This window comes from Coregonus clupeaformis, chromosome 8 (assembly GCF_020615455.1).
Source record: "Coregonus clupeaformis isolate EN_2021a chromosome 8, ASM2061545v1, whole genome shotgun sequence".
In the NCBI taxonomy this organism is placed as follows: domain Eukaryota; kingdom Metazoa; phylum Chordata; class Actinopteri; order Salmoniformes; family Salmonidae; genus Coregonus; species Coregonus clupeaformis.
In genome coordinates this window covers 43,891,002-43,910,398 of record NC_059199.1, presented here as the reverse complement: position 1 = coordinate 43,910,398, position 19,397 = coordinate 43,891,002, and the positions used below count along the sequence as shown (strand labels likewise).

Here is a 19,397-nt window from a genome sequence, read left to right as displayed (position 1 = left end):
TGGCCTCTCTCTCAGCGAGCCGGAGCTGAATCGTTGACAGTAACTGTATCATCTAAAATTAACCCATTATCTTTTGGACAAACCTTTCTTTCACGATGCAGAAGATAAAGTCACTTATGGCCCGGCAGGTAAGTCCCCGAAGTTTCACCTGTCGATCGCATCGCACTGGCTGTAGGCAGCATGCTAGCCAGGTAGTTAGCTACTAGTAGCTAGCAGCTGACAGTTGACATCTGATCCGATAACAATGTGCTTTATAATGATGATCTTGGTCCATTTAAATCACAGAACAAGATCTCAGTTTAGATACAGATTGCTGTCTCATCGAAAGAGGAAACATGATAGCTGGCTCGCTAGCAATGTGCACTTGTGCTGTGAGTGACAGAAGTTTCACATTAGCCAGCAGCTATGAGAGGGCAAAACAAAGGATAGGGAAGTGTGTAGATATGAAAGTTCTCACCTTGCTGCAAGGTAATGTGTTGTTAGCTTGCTAGTACGCAGCATAACGTTACATGGCCTATCAGTTACAGACATTCTTGAGATCTGTATCTTGTTACGTAATAGCTAGCTACAGTGCATTCGGAAAGTATTCAGACTCCTTGACTTTTTCCACATTTTGTTACGTTACAGCCTTATTCTAAAATGGATTAAATAAATAAAAATCCTCATCAATCTACACACAATACCCAATAATGACAAAGCAAAAAACTGGTTTTTAGACATTTTAGCAAAACAAATACCATATTTACATAAGTTGTTCTTTAAAAGTGCTTTCCTCTCCATCTTAAATAAGCATGCCCCATTCAAAAAATTCCGAACTAAGAACAGATATAGCCCCTGGTTCACCCCAGACTTGACTGCCCTTGACCAGCACAAAAACATCCTGTGGCGTACTGCATTAGCATCGTACAGCCCCTGCGATATGCAACTTTTCAGGGAAGTCAGGAACCAATATACACAATCAGTTAGGAAAGCAAAGGCTAGCTTTTTCAAACAGAAATGTGTATCCTGTAGCACTAACTCCAAAAAGTTTTGGGACACTGCGACACTCCCCATCCAACCTGACAGAGCTTGAGAGGAACTGCAGAGAAGAATGGGAGAAACTCCTCAAATACAGGTGTGCCAAGCTTGTAGCGTCATACCCAAGAAGACTCAAGGCTGTAATCGCTGCCAAAGGTACTTCAACAAAGTACTGAGTAAAGGGTCTGAATACTTATGTACAGTTGAAGTCGGAAGTTTACATAGACCTTAGCCAAATACATTTAAACTCAGTTTTTCACAATTCCTGACATTTAATCCTAGTACAAATTCCCTGTCTTAGGTCAGTTAGGATCACCACTTTATTTTAAGAATGTGAAATGTCAGAATAATAGTAGAGAGAATGATTTATTTAAGCTTTTATTTATTTCATCATATTCCCAGTGGGTCAGAAGTTTACATACACTCAATTCGTATTTGGTAGCATTGCCTTTAAATTGTTTAACTTGGGTCAGACGTTTCAGGTAGCCTTCCACAAGCTTCCCACAATAAGTTGGGTGAATTTTGGCCCATTCCTCCTGACAGAGCTGGTGTAACTGAGTCAGGTTTGTAGGCCTCCTCGCTCGCACACGCTTTTTCAGTTCTGCCCACAAATGTTCTATAGGATTTAGGTCAGGGCTTTGTGATGGCCACTCCAATACCTTGATGTTGTTGTCCTTAAGCCATTTTGCCACAACTTTGGAAGTATGCTTGGGGTCATTGTCCATTTGGAAGACCCATTTGCGACCAAGCTTCAACTTCCTGACTGATGTCTTGAGATGTTGCTTCAATATATCCACATCATTTTCCTTCCTCATGATGCAATCTATTTTGTGAAGTGCACCAGTCCCTCCTGCAGCAAAGCACCCCCACAGCATGATGCTGCTACCCCCGTGCTTCACGGTTGGGATGGTGTTCTTCGGCTTGCAAGTTCCCCCTTTTTCCTCCAAACATAACGATGGTCATTATGGCCAAACAGTTCTATTTTTGTTTCATCAGACCAGAGGACATTTTTCCAAAAAGTACGATCTTTGTCCCCATGTGCAGTTGCAAACCGTAGTCAGTTTTTTTTATGGCGGTTTTGGAGCAGTGGCTTCTTCCTTGCTGAGCGGCCTTTCAGGTTATGTCGACATAGGACTCGTTTTACTGTGGATATAGATACTTTTGTACCTGTTTCCTCCAGCATCTTCACAAGGTCCTTTGCTATTGTTCTGGGATTGATTTGCACTTTTCGCACCAAAGTACGTTCATCTCTAGGAGACAGAAAACTGTTTTTGCTTTGTCATTATGGGGTATTGTGTGTAGATTGATGAGGAAAAAAAAAAATAATAATTGTTTTTGTCCTGTAGCAACTCACCACTGTGACTTCAGCCGAGGGTCGTTTTGGCCATTGATTGCTGCATGTAGTATACAGTTAGCTAAACCTGTCTGTTATAAAATACAAACTTCATCCTTATTGTTATTGACAGGGCCTGAAAAGCCCACAGGAGAGCATGGCAGACCTCAGCCCAGTGGAGAACTTCAGGATCCCAAGCAAGGTAAGCTCTCTTCAGAGATGTAGTATAATTCAATTTCTATGAAGTTCGATTTAGTGGAGGTCTCTGATGCTATTTCATTTCACTGCATTCAGACAGTTGTTTGCATTATTTTTAACCAATGACTACTGAACCAGAGTTCTCCAACCCTGTTCCTGGAGAGCTACCGTCCTTTAGGTTTTCACTCCAACCCTAATCTAGCGCACCTAATAAATAGTTGGTTGATAAACTGAAACAGGTTAGTTGCAACTGGGGTCGGAGCGAAAACCTACAGGAGGGTAGCTCTCCAGGAACAGGGTTGGAGAGCCCTACGCTAAACTGTACAATTGTGTAGAATATACAGTTTCAGATACTGACTAAACCAAATAGCTCACCCCCAGTATGTTAATGAGGCCTATTTCCAATAGACTGTTTAATAATATAATAATAATAATATGCCATTTAGCAGACGCTTTTATCCAAAGCGACTTACAGTCATGTGTGCATACATTTTTACGTATGGGTGGTCCCGGGGATCGAACCCACTACCCTGGCGTTACAAGCGCTATGCTCTACCAATTAAGCTAAGTTCCTGTACATTTCTACATGAAATCATAATTAGTTAGCCTACCTGTAATTATTAGCATTTTTATTTGTCTGTGTAGCCTAGCCCTGTCTCTTGTTGATAGCCCAGGACTGAATGACAATATGAGTGTTGATCTGTGTCATAGCACATCCTTTTGAATGAACAGCTCAGGTTTTGAGACAACTGAAAAGAGGTAGGCTATTACATTTCGGTCTTAGATTTAGCCAGGGTCTCCTCCTGACTAAAGGCAATTTGGTGAGGTAAGAAACACTTCAGGAGTCACGTTCTTTATGTAACCACTGTATTTCAGGCCAAAGTTACATTCCCATTGAGCTAGCTGCCTTATCTAGTCTCTCTAGTCTTTCAGGGGCTGTTGTATCATTATTCTACATCACACTACAGAGAAGCCAATTGTTGGAAAGATCGAAGTTGGTCATTCACCAAACGACACTCCTCACGTCAAGGACAACAATCCGGATAATGTATAGCCCAGCTGTCCTGCTGAGGCAGTATTTCAGCATTTTGGACGGGAGAGTGAGCCATTTGTTAGAAAATGCAATCAGTCACAGTTAGCTATGAGGGGCTGCATTTGTTTGTGCGAATTCAATTTGTCAAGCGCGTTCAAAGCGAAAAACAAAATGCCCTGTTTATAATGTTAAAGTCACTGTTTGGGAGCCGCACAAGCCACACTCCTTGACGTTTCTGTGTATTTTTTTACCTTCTATAAGCTTCAGCTGAATAGAACTTGGAATGGGACCAACCCCATTATCCACCATGCAGGGTGACGCTGAGCCAGGTTGATTTAACAAGACGTTTAATTTCCTCTGTTCTAAGCCTGTTATTGACAGCCGCAGCTTATTTTCTCCTGCCTTTGTGGTGACGTCCGACCGCTAAAAGGTACAGATCCATTTTGGCTGTCAAGGTTTAGGCCTACGTGGAAAATGTCACATTGAACACACAGGCAGGGATAGGGTGTGTCCAAAATGGCACCCTATTCCCTTTATAGTGCACTACTTTAGACCAGGGCCCATATGGCCTACTTCCATTTTTAATCAAATCAAATAACATTTTATTTGTCACGTGCTTCGTAGACAACAGGTGTAGACTAACAGTGAAATGCTTACTTACGGGTCCTTTTCCAACAATGCAGAGTTAAAGATGATGAGATAAAGTAAATAAATAATTTAAATAATGACACAAGGAAAAAATACACAGTGAATAACGAATAAAAATAACATGGCTATATATAGGGAGTAGAAAATAACATGGCTATATATAGGGAGTAGAAAATAACATGGCTATATACAGGGAGTACCAGTACCGAGTCTATTTGCAGGGGTACGAGGTAATTGAGGTACAGTAGCTATGTACTGTACATATAGGTAGGGATAAAGTGACTAGACAACACGATAGATAATAGACAGTAGCAGCAGCATACTGTAGGTAGGGGTAAAGTGACTAGGCAACAGGATAGATAATAGACAGTAGCAGCAGCGTACTGTAGGTAAGGGTAAAGTGACTAGACAACAGGATAGATAATAGACAGTAGCAGCAGTATACTGTAGGTAGGGGTAAAGTGACTAGGCAACAGGATAGATAATAGACAGTAGCAGCAGTATACTGTAGGTAAGGGTAAAGTGACTAGGCAACAGGATAGATAATAGACAGTAGCAGCAGCATACTGTAGGTAAGGGTAAAGTGACTAGGCAACAGGATAGATAATAGACAGTAGCAGCAGCATACTGTAGGTAAGGGTAAAGTGACTAGGCAACAGGATAGATAATAGACAGTAGCAGCAGCGTACTGTAGGTAGGGGTAAAGTGACTAGGCAACAGGATAGATAATAGACAGTAGCAGCAGCGTACTGTAGGTAGGGGTAAAGTGACTAGGCAACAGGATAGATAATAGACAGTAGCAGCAGCATACTGTAGGTAGGGGTAAAGTGACTAGGCAACAGGATAGATAATAGACAGTAGCAGCAGCGTACTGTAGGTAGGGGTAAAGTGACTAGGCAACAGGATAGATAATAGACAGTAGCAGCAGCATACTGTAGGTAGGGGTAAAGTGACTAGGCAACAGGATAGATAATAGACAGTAGCAGCAGCGTACTGTAGGTAGGGGTAAAGTGACTAGGCAACAGGATAGATAATAGACAGTAGCAGCAGCATACTGTAGGTAGGGGTAAAGTGACTAGGCAACAGGATAGATAATAGACAGTAGCAGCAGCATAGGTGGTGTGTGTGGCGTTGGTGTGTGTGTGTGTGTGTGTGTGTGTGTGTGTGTGTGTGTGTGTGTGTGTGTGTGTGTAAAGCTGTAGATGGAGTGGAGGTTTTATTTTCTACACCTCCCTTCATCCTAAACACACTTGCTCGTGATTCGATTGCATGAAAGAAAACTACACCAAATCACCTGCTTGAAGAAAGTGTTTTTCTCATCTTGTCGTTGAGTTTTGTTGAAGGGTAGAGGATGACAGCGCTGAAGTGATTAGAGCTGGGACGATACTCCTTACAAACAAAACACAAAGTGGATACATTTTGGAAACAAAATTGCGATACCGGTATTGTCACAGCCCTAAAAGAGATGCTTCAAACCATCGGCTCTCTCCCTAAGGATCCGCGCCGTTCCTTCAAAACGATTAGCAATGGAGGGAAAATATCAATTAATTATGAGGATTCTAGTCGGTCTAAACACACACAGACACAGACAACACTTAGGATAACTTAATTCACAAGCAATGAAGTTTTACTTTCATTTTTATTTGTGTATATTTATTTTTAAATATGTTTTTTCAAAATGTGGACGTAGAGCCTAGTCTACAAGCCAAATAGTGAAAAATGCTGTTGACTCTAGACGGCTTCTTACAGGAACTGATTTCAACACTTTTAAGTTATGTCACATTAAGATAAGAACACGCATTTGTATGCAGCGTAACCAGTCAGAGAAAGAACGCCGGGGAAAAGCAAACATGGGATTTTTCTGCTATTGAAATCCTTAGGTGGGTCGCCTAAGTGTCCAAACAGTGTAAAAAAAAAAAAAACATTGCCAAACATCGGCCATTGTCACGCCCCCTGACATGCCCACCACCTAAGCCCCTTCTTGATCCAGAAAAAATCCTTAGAACTGCTTCTGGAACAGTCACGGCTCCTTCCAAGCATGTTGGGTGATTGATAGGCTTGCCCCTCTCTCTTTCCTCAGTTCCCAATGGAATTACGTACACACTACACCTGTAAGCTACCCACTGGGCGCAGACGTCAATTCAATGTCTATTCCACGTTGGTTCAACGTACAGTAATTTCATTGAAATTACATGGAAACAACGTTGATTCAACCAGTGTGTGCCCAGTGGGTATGTCCTTACGGTATGCCTGAATACTTTTTGTTTTCTATGATTCTCATGCTGTCTAGCTTGACCTTTTAATGTGAGTTTGGACAGATGTGATACAAGGAGCAGAGAGAGAGAAAATATTTTTCCTTTCCACCCGCTATCCACACACCTGTTCCAGGGACTACTGTATGATTTGGCATTGCTGCTTGGAGAAAATAATCCATCTAGGCCTATATAAGGCTGTGGTTCAAACCATACTATTCACATAGCTCAAACTGGTTTGGCTGCGGTTCAAACCATACTATTCACATAGCTCAAACTGGTTTGGCTGTGGTTCAAACCATACTATTCACATAGCTCAAACTGGTTTGGCTGTGGTTCAAACCATTCTTCCTCTAGATATCTTTTCTAGGTGCATCTGGCTGACTGTAGGTAAGAGGAGTTCTGCTGGGTTTGATTGACGCATGCTGACATCCAATGAAGACCCAGATAAGTCAGAGAATGGTCGATGGGCGGGTCTAAATTAATTTATCCAGTACCTGCTAGGTGCTGCGGGTCAGAAGACTGCCATCATAGGATTCATGTGACCTGGGTGCTAAGCTGTTTCTGTTGTCTTGACAACTCATTTGAAATGCAGACGTATACTCATTCCTTGAAAGGAGGCCAGCTCTTTCTCCCTAACAGATAAGTGTTGTTATGGTTGTGGGCGCCTCTCTTTGTAGCCCTGAGAGACTTTTATCTCTCTTGCCTCTTTTGGGGCCCTTTATTTGTACAAACCACATTTAATTTACTTCTCTGACTAAGCAGCAGATCACATATGGTAGAAATCCTTTGATATTTTTTTTCCACTCAATCTTTTCTTCCCCGGTACATTTTAAGAGAGGTTTTTGTGGGCACTGAACTATTCACTGACATTTAATGTAGTCTTTGCTGTCCCTTGAAGTGACAGACGTTGCAATCCATTACAATTCACTTCGTTCAAGCCCACTGTGTGCGTCCTAATAATCTCTCCTTCCTCCTGAAGCGTACACTCGTTCACTACTCCCTCTAAATATAAAAGCATTGAATTGGGGATGGCATATTACCATATACCAGTAATTTCCTTTCAAATTCATGAAGGAAGTGAGCAAGTGCACACTTCAGGAGTAAGGAGAGATAAATAGGATGTAGGTAGGTAGGATGCAGGTAGCTTAGTGGTTAAGAGCGTTGTACCAGTAACCGAAAGGTCGCTGGTTCTAATCCCCAAGCCGACTAGGTGAAAAATCTGTCGATGTGTCCTTGAGCAAGGCACTTAACCCTAATTGCTCCTGTAAGTCGCTCTGGATAAGAGCGTCTGCTAAATGACCAATTTATTATTTATATTATTTATTTTACCCGCTAGTGGTGCGTGGGTCAGCTGTTTGTTCACATGCACCCGCCCGCAATTGCTAATAACCCATTCGCAATCGGTGGATTATACGCTGAGCGTACAAAACATTAGGAAAACCTTCCTAATATTGGCCTCAATTCGTTGGGGCATGGTCTCTACAAGGTGTTGAAAGTGTTCCACAGGGATGCTGGCTGACGTTGACTCCAATGCTTCCCATAGTTGTGTCAAGTTGGCTGGATGTCCTTTGGGTGATGGACCATTATTGATACACACGGGAAACTGTTGACTGTGAAAAACCCAGCAGCGTTGCAGTTCTTGACACAAACTGGTGCACCTGGCACTTACTACCATACCCCGTTCAAAGGCATTAAAATAATTTTTCTTGCCCATTCACCCTCTGAATGGCACACACATAATCCATGTCACAATTGTCTCAAGGCTTAAAAATCCTTCTTTAACCTCTCTTCCCCTTCAGCTACACTGATTGAAGTGAATTTCACAGGTGACATCAATAAATGATCATAGCTTTCACCTGGATTCACCTGGTCAGTCTGTCATAATGTTTTGTACACTCAGTGTTTTTAATATGCTTATGTCAGATATTCACTATATATACAAAAGTATGTGGACACCCCTTTAAATTGGTGGATTTGTCTATTTCAGCCACATCTGTATAAAAATTGAGCGCACAGCCGTGCAATCTCCATATATAAACATTGGCAGTAGAATGGCCTTACTGAAGAGCTAAGTGACTTTCATCGTGGCACCGCCATAGGATGCCACCTTTCCAACAAGTCAGTTCGTCAAATTTCTGCTCTGCTAGAGCTGCCCCGGTCAACTGTAATTGCAGTTATTGTGAAGTGGAAACGTCTAGGAGCAACAACGGCTCAGCCGCGAAGTGGTAGGCCACACAAGCTCACAGAAAAGGACCGCCGAGTGCTGAAGCGCGTAGCGTGTAAAAATCGTCTGTCCTCGGTTTCAACACTCACTACGAGTTCCAAACTTCCTCTGGAAGCAACGTCAGCACAAGAGCTGTTCGTCGGGAGCTTCCTGAAATGGGTTTCCATGGCCGAGCAGCTGTACACAAGCCTAAGATCACCATGCACAACGCCAAGCATCAGCTGGAGTGGTCTAAAGCTCGCCGCCATTGAACTCTGGAACAGTGGAAACGCGTTCTCTGGAGTGATGAATCACGCTTCACCACCTGGCAGTCCAACGGACGAATCTCGATATGGCGGATGCCAGGAGAACGCTACCTGCCCCAATGCATAGTGCCAACTGTAAAGTTTGGTGGAGGAGGAATAATGGTCTGGGGCTGTTTTTCACGGTTCGGGCTAGGCCCTTTAGTTCCAGTGAAGGGTAATCTTAATGCTGCAGCATACAATGACATTCTAGACGATTCTGTGCTTCCAACTTTGTGGCAACAGTTTATGGAAGGCCCTTTCCTGTTTCAGCATGACAATGCCCCTGTGCACAAAGCGAGGTCCATACAGAAATGGTTTGTCGAGATTGGTGTGGAAGAACTTGACTTGAATTGGAACATGGACTGCGAGCCAGGCCTAATCACCCAACATCAGTGCCCGACCTCACTAATGCTCTTGTAGCTGAATGGAAGCAAGTCCCCGCAGCAATGTTCCTACATTTAGTGGAAAGCCTTCCCAGAGGAGTGGAGGCTGTTATAGCAGCAAAGGGGGGGACCAACTCTATTAATGACCGTGATTTTGGAATGAGATGTTTGGTGAGCAGGTGTCCACAGTCTTTTGGTAATGTAGTGTACATAAATATATATAATGTCAGATATACAGTATCTGCCTCCTTGGGATATATTGCAGAGGCTTATGGAGTTGTCTTGTTGACATTTGGAAAAGAGATGGGGGAACTGATCTTTTTTTGCCTGATTTAGATAGGTTTCTGCTTATAACTTCTGACAATTTGGTAGGCTTTTTTTTGTCAACTTGTCTATAATTAAATACATTCAGCTTCTCTTCTGTCATCATGTTGCCCCAGAAGACTAAATAAACCCTTGCTCACCAGAATAACGTCATAAATCGATAGAATGTATCTAGTTGACATCTGTAAAGTTTTCTCTGTCATCTCTGCTTCTTTTGCGGAGCAAAGATGTTTAGAGGCTGGGAGAAAATGCAATAACTCGAAATAAGTTTTTATTTGCAAGATCTCCAAATGAAATCAGTTAGACCGGTTGTAAGGAAATATAACGCTGTTTCAACGACCCAACATGTTTCTGATAAGATTTCAGTTTGGCTTGGATGCATATTTTATGTGGTTGAAATACTATAAACTTATATGATGCTGATAAAGATTGCACCTCTACAGATGGTATCTAACTGTGCATTCGCATTCTCTCAAGATGCTGAAAGAAATAAATCATATTTCTCCACTCCTGTTCCCATGTAAAAATTTAGCCTACATTTGTTGTAAATTTTACTGCAAGAAATGCTTCATTCTGCAGGAGTTAATATTAAGGCTACCTGAGAGGTTATAGACCTACAGTCAGTGTCTAGATTTCAGTTTCCATTAAACCCATCTGAACAGTAGGCTACAGTTCCCTTGATGTGCCATAGGCCAATTTGAAGTCCCTGTCTTGTGACTGTCAAATTTGTATAGCGCCTCACAATTATCACACATAACATAGCCGGCACTGCTATCATCCTCTTATCACATCACCAAATCTTTCCCAAACATGACTTTTCTGGCTCTCCCTTCTCTTTATTTTCAACTCTCCATTTTGCAGCTTTTCTGTTATTGAATTAAACTCCGACATTGTATTTTTAGCCTCCATGGATCAACATAAACTTTTTCTACCGGTTCCAAAAGCATTTGGCGATTGGCATGTAGTCTGTTTGGCTTGTGTACAGTTATAGGCCCTAAAGCTTACACACTAATGCCAGAACAACCTAAATGTAGCCTGTAGATATAAATTGCACAATAATTATACATTTATGGATTTTTTATGGTATTGTTTTCTCTTTATTCAACCTGCCCGCCACCCACCTGCCCTTCATCCACACTATTTAATGACCCTAAACCCACACGCCCCGCGGATATAACTGCGTGGACAGTGAGTTATGAGTCAACCCTGCGCATCTATAGTACTGACTGTTCCATGTAGGTTAGTTCTCTGATCCACCACTAGGTGTCCCTCTGGCATCGTGTACCGCAGAGCTGAACGTCTTCACCATTTTACCTCACCATCAAACTGACCAGGTGTCCCTCTGACATCATGTGTACACCTGGCTACTGACACTCACCAAGGAGGAACCCCTTTGTCTTCTGCTTGATTGTCTCTCTGCATTCAATAACCACTTCAGCCGAACAGCCTTTGATTCTTTGATAAGGCTCATTAAACAGCCTACTTTTAGGTGCAAATGGCTTTTACATTTTTGATTCTGCCCATATTGAGAAGGAGGAACTGCACGATGATGAGACTTTTTAATTTGGACTGAGGATGATCATTGTTTAATTTTAATCCATCAAAGTGAACATGATCGAAGCTTGTTGGTGGTTGTTAGATGGCTCTGCAGGGTTCAGGGATAGCCTAATGTTTGGCTTGTGTTTGTGCCTGTGAAGCAGAGTGGAGGGAAGAGATGGTTGGAGCCCCGAAATGAGTCATTCACTTAGGCTGATTTTGTTGTCTTGAATATATTTTCAAAGTCATGGTGAGAAAGAGAGGGACAAACAAAAGGAGGAAAAGGGAGAGAGTTCAGAGAAGGGCACTGTCAGCTTAGGGTACCTGAGAGACGCATCACTTCCAGCCTTTTTCTTTTCGCTTCTTTTCTCTTTCTTTACCAGCGTCCCTCCGTCCATCATTTTCCTCCCACCCCCACACTAGGGATGCTGAGCTCCTACGCTCCGCTCACCCACACACTCCATGTTGGCTCCCGCTGTGTTCTCCCTACCCAGCCTCAAATGTGTCAGAGCTGCACAGCACGCCTTCAACACACACACACACACACACACACACACCAGGACGGGACGATACCACTATCACAATATTTTTCCTCTCCGATTTGCCTTTGATTCCTCTCTGATTCCTCTCTAATTCACCTCTGATTCCTCTCCAATTTACCTTTGATTCCTCTCTGATTCCTCTCTAATTCACCTCTGATTCCTCTCCAATTTACCTTTGATTCCTTTCTGATTCCTTTCTGATTCCTCTCTGAATCCTCTCTGATTCCTCTCTAATTCACCTCTGATTCCTCTGCAATTTTCCTCGGATCCCTCTCTGATTCCTCTGTAATTCGCCTCTGGTTCCTCTCCAATTTGCCTTTGTTTCCTCTCTGATTCGCCTTTGATTCCTCACTGATTCCTCTAATTCTCTCTGATTCGCCTCTGATTCCTCTCTAATTCACCTCGGATTCCTCTCCAATTTGCCTTTGATTCCTCTCTGATTCCTCTGTAATTCGCCTCTGATTCCTCTAATTCACCTCTGATTCACCTCTCATTCCTCTCTGATTCGCCTCTCATTCCTCTCTAATTCACCTCTGATTCGCCTCTCATTCCTCTCTAATTCACCTCTGATTCCTCTCTAATTTGCCTCTGATTCCTCTCCAATTTGCCTCTGATAATCGCCTCTGATTCCTCTCTGATTCGCCTCTGATCCCTCTCTGATCCCTCTGTAATTCGCCTCTGATTCCTCTCGGATTCCTCTGTAATTCGCCTCCGATTCCTCTCTGATTTGCCTCTCATTCCTCTCTAAGTCGCCTCTGATTCCTCTCTAATTCGCCTCTGATTCCTCTCTAATTTGCCTCTGATTCCTCTAATTCGCCTCTGATTCGCCTCTGATTCCTCTCTGATTCGCCTCCTTGTCGCCTCTTATTTGCCTCTGATTTCTGTCACTTTTACTTGAAAAATAAGGTTTTGAAGCCATTTTCTCAACTAGGCAGGTGTGTTTTGATATTCAGTGCCTGAGATATAGACCTAGCTGTCACACACTATCTCTCTGGCGTGGTCAAATGGATGTTGTGAAGGTTAATGGAGAATATCCTAGCATCTTTCTTCCTCTAACAGTCTTTTTGCCTGCCATTGGGATGATTTTCCTCCATTCCTCCTGGATACGTTTCAGCCTATTTCATAGCTGAATTGCTTTACTATAATGCATTATCCGTGTGTTGCACAGGCTTTGCCCACTCAAATTGGCCAGCGTATCAATCTTCAAAGCGAGGATTGACTGAGAGCGGTATCTATTGATAAGTGCCTATATTCAGGCTCATTAGGGGCCTATGTAGAGTTCTCTCCAGGGACACAGCCAGAAAAGGCTTAAATAAGAAGCTAATCTGTGAACTTCAGGAGCTATAAGCCCAATGGACAGGCTCTGAAAAATCAGTACACTTCCCGCTGGTTCCCAGAGATATTCTGGAGAGTTGTTTTCTCTCACAGAGCCTCCATTTCCTCCCTTCCCACGAGGGTGTCCCAGGAACCGGATGCTCTTCAGTGTTACTGACTTTACTGATGCATCAATTTCTCTTCTCTCTCACGTCTCTCTGGTATCTCAGGAGGAGTTGAGGGAGATGAGGGAGCAGCCCATCGACCCCCAGGCGGAGCAGGAGATCATTAACAGCATCCAGGAGGTCTACTATTCCAACGACTCCTTCGACATGGTGCAGCACGAGCTGGAGGTGAGTCAGATAGTTAGTTTAGTTAGTTAGGCCCACGGTCACTACAGACCCAGAGGACACAACAAGCCAAGGGAATCGTTGACCAATCTCTTATACTGCAGCACCTTCCACATTGTAGCACAAGTTGGAGGGCAGTTAATGATGGCTACGTCCCAAATGGCACCCTTTTCCCTATACTGTATAGGGCTCTGGTTAAAAGTAATGAGTGTACTATGTAGGGAATAGGGTGCCATTTGGGATGGAGTCTAGGTACTGTGTTCAGAACACAACAAGATGGAGGTGAGTTAGTTAGTTTGTTAGGCCTAGTGTACAGTGTATGCTGCAGCCCAAATAGAAACAGCAACAAGGGAATTGCTACCCACTCTCCCCTTTGTTGCTGTTATTGCCACTGAGACAATATTTGAAGAACCTTCTTCCCACACTCTTAAAAAGCCATAATCTATTCTGTGTCTTTTACTATCTTATTATTGTACATCATGTTCCATTTCATTCCAAATCAAAGCTTGCATCTGGACCTATATATGTCCATGCCGTCCAATAGATCCTAGTTCGTTTTGATGACTACCACCATGCATCACCACTTAGCCCAGATACCAAGACACCCCACCACCATACAAACGCCTTACTCACCACAGGAAGAGTGAGGCATATGCCATGTAACAGGCTTGGACCGCCCATAACAGTCTGTTCATCATGTACACTATACATTGTAAAGTATAGTACCAAACTGTGCAATCAGTGGGTCTACACTGACTAGTTACAGTGACTTGGGGTCTACATTGACTAGTTACAGTGACTTGGGGTCTACACTGACTAGTTACAGTGACTTGGGGTCTACACTGACTAGTTACAGTGACTTGGGGTCTACACTGACTAGTTACAGTGACTTGGGGTCTACATTGACTAGTTACAGTGACTTGGGGTCTACATTGACTAGTTACAGTGACTTGGGGTCTACATTGACTAGTTACAGTGACTTGGGGTCTACATTGACTAGTTACAGTGACTTGGGATCTACATTGACTAGTTACAGTGACTTGGGGTCTACATTGACTAGTTACAGTGACTTGGGGTCTACATTGACTAGTTACAGTGACTTGGGGTCTACATTGACTAGTTACAGTGACTTGGGATCTACATTGACTAGTTACAGTGACTTGGGGTCTACATTGACTAGTTACAGCGACTTGGGGCCTTCCTGCCTACACCTCCCTCCAACTGGTTCCCAAACATGTTATGCGGGACACCTCTCCCCCTTAGATGGGGGTGTATCTACTGTAGCGTCACTGTGGCGTCTTCTCCTCACACGCTGATGACTTCCAGATTGATGGATTAAACACTCGCAGAGGAAGGGTGTGAAATCTCATTAGATTTAGCAGAGTGTCGCAAGAACAACAACCTTCCAGATTACAAAATTAGACTTTCAGCCAAGGGGAAAGCAATTACCCATCATCCTCAGAGCTCCCCTTGTTTGTTCTTTATCAATTAAGTAGTGCTCCCCCATTTTAATGTAATGTATTATACGTCTAAGCATGTGTGCTATACAATTCTGCCACTTCTTTTTAAACTATGAAGTTAGTTGGTTGGATGTTGATGGAAGACCGTGGAGGCTCTTTGAAAAATGGTACTTAAGCAAACTATAGAGACGACGCTGAAGAAACTCCAAAGAATTATGATTAGCCTCTAAGAGAAACACATCTATCAAAATCACGCCCGGCTCTAAGCTGCCGGCATTTGGATTTCAGTTCGGTTTCCATGATAAGTCAACTTTTGATTTGTTTTCTGGCAGGTGGTTCACTCCACACACCAAAGCATTCCACAGAATGGCTTTATCTTCTAAGAAGTAATTGGTATGGGCCTTGTGTTCTCCTATTGTAACAATGTTTTTATTGTGTGTTTATGATAGAAACTCCCACCTGAGCTGAACCTGCTGGAGCTGGAGGAGTACAGAGACAAGCTGAAGAGACAACAAGCAGCGGTAAGTGAAGGAAATGAAATGAGCAGCACTGGGTCACTCAGCCCCACAGATACTTCTGCCTGATTGATAATAGTTATGCCATTCTACTGTATCAGTGCACTTCGAAGGCCAACACAACATTGTACGACAACATCTTCAGTGTTCAAAACAAGGACTTCAATAATTGAGTACAGTATGTTGCTATGTAACACCTGAAAAGACCTAACATAGAACTGCATATAGAATCACCAATTTATATAATTTCTGTTAACTCTAAGCTTATTGCCTCAGCCTGGGCATGTAAATGTACGTACAGTCGACTCCTGTTAATTGCACATTGGAGAAGTGCAGTCCCAAGTGGATATTGACATGTTATATTCAGCGAGACTGCTTTACACCACTACAGATATACTGTGATTAATAGTTAGTCACTGGTAGTGTTTCTGCTGCAGGCCCAATGTGTTATTAGTTCAAAGAGCATCATCACTATCGTAGAGGTTCTCTGCAGGTCACCCAGGCCTGGAAGACAGAGAGCTAGCCAGCAGAGGAACTATATCAGAATTATTTTAGAAAGCTACGACTCATATTCTCCCTCGATCCTCCTTTCCTCCCTGCCTCCTCCTTTCCTCCCTGCCTCCTCTCTCCCTGAATGTGCTCCAATTCTCTACTCTACTCAAGTGTGCACTTGCAAACTCCCTCTAGCCAATGCTTACACCAATCCAATGCTTTTAAATCCATGATGTGGAGTGTGCAGCTGTACACTTTGGGAGAAGGGTAGAAAATCGGGATCATGCCCCTCTCTTGTGCCCTGTCTCCCTTCTTTCTCATCCTTCACTGTGACCCCCTCCCTCCCTCCTTCTCCTCTGCATGGTGTCTCACACAGCAGAGCTGTCTATTCAGGGAGCGAGGCAGGGCCAGAGCCATGATCCCTGGCGGTGGTAGGATGAAAGAGGGAGGCCCCTGTGTACAGAGCACTGACAGTCTGACAGAGCTTTTTAACAGAGCAGACAGCTGTCTGCCAGCCTGAGGCCCCTAGGGGTCAATACCAGGACCAGAGGACCAGGGGCCTTATCAAGTCTTCTGCCCTACTCAGACTGTGAGTGACTAACCCAGCCCCAGATTGCCTCGTCACCACCCCCTAGGATGGAGCTCATTGTATGCTGAATTCCAAGTCATTCCCTAGCTAGCAAACTACCCCTAGTCACTTCCTGTCGGTATGTACGGTAATAGCTCTATCTTGTCCTCTGATTGGTCAGGTGGAATTTTACAGGTGGAATTTTACAGGTGGAATTTTACACTGTATTGCGTACACACCTATCCAATCTGACCTACACAAGACAAGTGCGTAGGAGAAGGATGGTTTCCTCTCAATCACATTCATAGCTTTGGATATAGACTTACACCGTGGTACATTGTCTACATGCATAACGAAATTCCCTATAGGATCGGAACTATCTCTCTGATTGATAACTACCTATTGAGAGGGCCTCTCCATCCCTATGCGTTGATGTGAAATTGAACATTTCCATCGCTGAGGCAGAGGAGTAGATACTGTACTGTAGATACGAATGGTGCATTGAGACGCTCTCTATAGAACCTCTCCCTTAAATTAGTTCCATCCCAAAGAAATTGTGATCCCTCCCCCCCTCCCGTTTGGCAGAAGCTGTTGTTGTAGAGAATGGCTGCTGTCATAGGGAGGTGGTGGAGGCCCTATTCACCCACAGCGTAATTGGCAGCTTTGACACATCGTTGGCCGAGGCTCATCTCTCAGTTAATTACTTGTCTGCAGTATGATTTTCATCCACATTAGAGATGCCAGGGGCTCTGCTCTGCTCTGACTGTAAGATAGGGAAGTCTCTCTATAACTTCTAGGATTCCTGTGGATTCCTAGTATTTCCATTACAGTTGTGATGTCATCTCACCACTTTTCATATAGGCTATGGAATGTACATTTGGTGGAATCTTTTCTACAGATGATATAGCTTTACAGATTGTAAATTGATTACTGTACTCCAGTATTGTACTGTATTGTTCAAGTGATTAACTGATTAATGATAAGTAGGCTACATGCACACACACAATACAGCTCTTTCACACACACACACACACGCAGGCACACGCATACGCACACGTACACATGCACACACGCAATAGACAATAGACAAACATCCCAAAGTGAGTATGAATTGATCCAGGTCTATTAGAAGGAGGAAGGGGTCGGCAGTATGAATTGATCCAGGTCTATTAGAAGGAGGAAGGGGTCGGCAGTATGAATTGATCCAGGTCTATTAGAAGGAGGAAGGGGTCGGCAGTATGAATTGATCCAGGTCTATTAGAACGAGGAAGGGGCTGGCAGTATGAATTGATCCAGGTCTGTTAGAACGAGGAAGGGTCCGGCAGTATGGATTGATCCTGGTCTATCAGAAGAGGAGGGCCAGCCAGCAGTGTGCTCATTGATATTGACCAGGACTCTTCCTGGGTTCTCTTTCAAGTATTTGTTTTGGTATTTCACTTATGGGATACGCCGCCAGCGTATTTGTCAGAAGCCTTTATTACACTACGCCAGCCATGATTGGCTGGACGTCGAGACGTGTGCGTCGGGGAAGGATGTCCCTCCTACCCTGTAAAAGGTCCAACGCAGCCTCTTCTCGCTTTTCATCAGAAAGCTTACCTCGACATGACTGCATTTTCCAGAAATAGCTAAACTGTCCACAGACGTGAGCTTACAACTTGCTCGCCGGGCGCTATTCTCGGAATTGTGTGGTGGTGACAATTTTCCTTTCCCTTCACCATAGCTAGAGGAAAATTATTAGCTGGAGGAACGGGTGCAGCTGTGACACGGCTAACTCGTTCATGACCAAGTTAGCTGTATCCAAACAGTGACTAGTCGTCGGCAAGCTAGCCACCACGCTAGCTATCTTACTTTTTATTTATTTTTTACTTCGGTTTACTAGCTACACCAAGCTATCTTTTCTAATCTGTCCTTTCGGAAACGGTATCCGGCCATCACACCGAGTGCCACCATCGGAGATAACTCACTAATCACTAGCTACCCCAAACGAGGAGAAGCTCTCGGCACGAAGTCCCCCTCAGGAGACTGAAAAGATTTGGCATGGGTCCTCAGATCCTCAAAAGGTTCTACAGCTGCACCATCGAGAGCATCCTGACTGGTTGCATCACCGCCTGGTATGGCAACTGCTCGGCCTCCGACTGCAAGGCACTACAGAGGGTAGTGCGTACGGCCCAGTACATCACTGGGGCCAAGCTTCCTGCCATCCAGGACCTCTATACCAGGCGGTGTCAGAGGAAGGCCTTCAAAATTGTCAGACTCCAGCCACCCTAGTCATAGACTGTTCTCTCTGCTACCGCACGGCAAGCGGTAACGGAGCGCCAAGTCTAGGTCCAAAAGGCTTCTCAACAGCTTCTACCCTCAAGCAATAAGACTCCTGAACAGCTAATCATGGCTACCCGGACTATTTGCACTGCCCCCCCACCCCCACCCTATCTTTTTACGCTGCTGCTACTCTGTTAATAATTTATGCATAGTCACTTTAACTCTACCCACATGTACATATTACCTCAACTAGCCGGTGCCCCCGCACATTGACTCTGCACCGGTACCCCCCTGTATATAGCCTCCCTACTGTTATTTTATTTTACTTCTGCTCTTTTTTTCTCAACACTTTTTTGTTGTTGTTTTATTTTACTTTTTTATTAAAAAATAAACGCATTGTTGGTTAAGGGCTGTAAGTAAGCATGTCTACACCTGTTGTATTCAGCGCATGTGGCAAATAAAATTTGATTTGATTTGAATCTGCTCTTGTGGAAACAAGATATCGGCCAAGGACACCCACTCGGTGTGCTCCGCTTGCCTTGGGCTGCAAATGCCCAGGAAGCATTAGCCTCCCCTGGCTCCTGTCCACACAGTGCCTTCTTCACTGTGAAGAACCTCCGTCGCAGGCTAGCACGCCAAGCTAGCCTGAGTCAACAGGACCC

The 19,397-nt window shown here is 43.8% G+C and overlaps 1 protein-coding gene across 4 annotated transcripts in view; it reads left to right on the top strand.

Moving 5' to 3' along the window:
- The window catches only part of vps50 (VPS50 EARP/GARPII complex subunit), a 227,764-nt gene continuing 208,367 nt past the window's right edge, over positions 1 to 19,397 (top strand). For all 4 annotated transcript variants that reach the window (XM_041884002.2, XM_041884000.2, XM_045222025.1 and 1 more), the window contains exons 1-4: positions 1 to 128; positions 2,484 to 2,552; positions 13,322 to 13,444; positions 15,351 to 15,422. In XM_041884002.2, the coding sequence (XP_041739936.2) occupies positions 96 to 128; positions 2,484 to 2,552; positions 13,322 to 13,444; positions 15,351 to 15,422 (297 nt within the window). In that variant the 5' untranslated portion in view covers positions 1 to 95. The remainder of the gene's footprint in view (positions 129 to 2,483; positions 2,553 to 13,321; positions 13,445 to 15,350; positions 15,423 to 19,397) is intronic.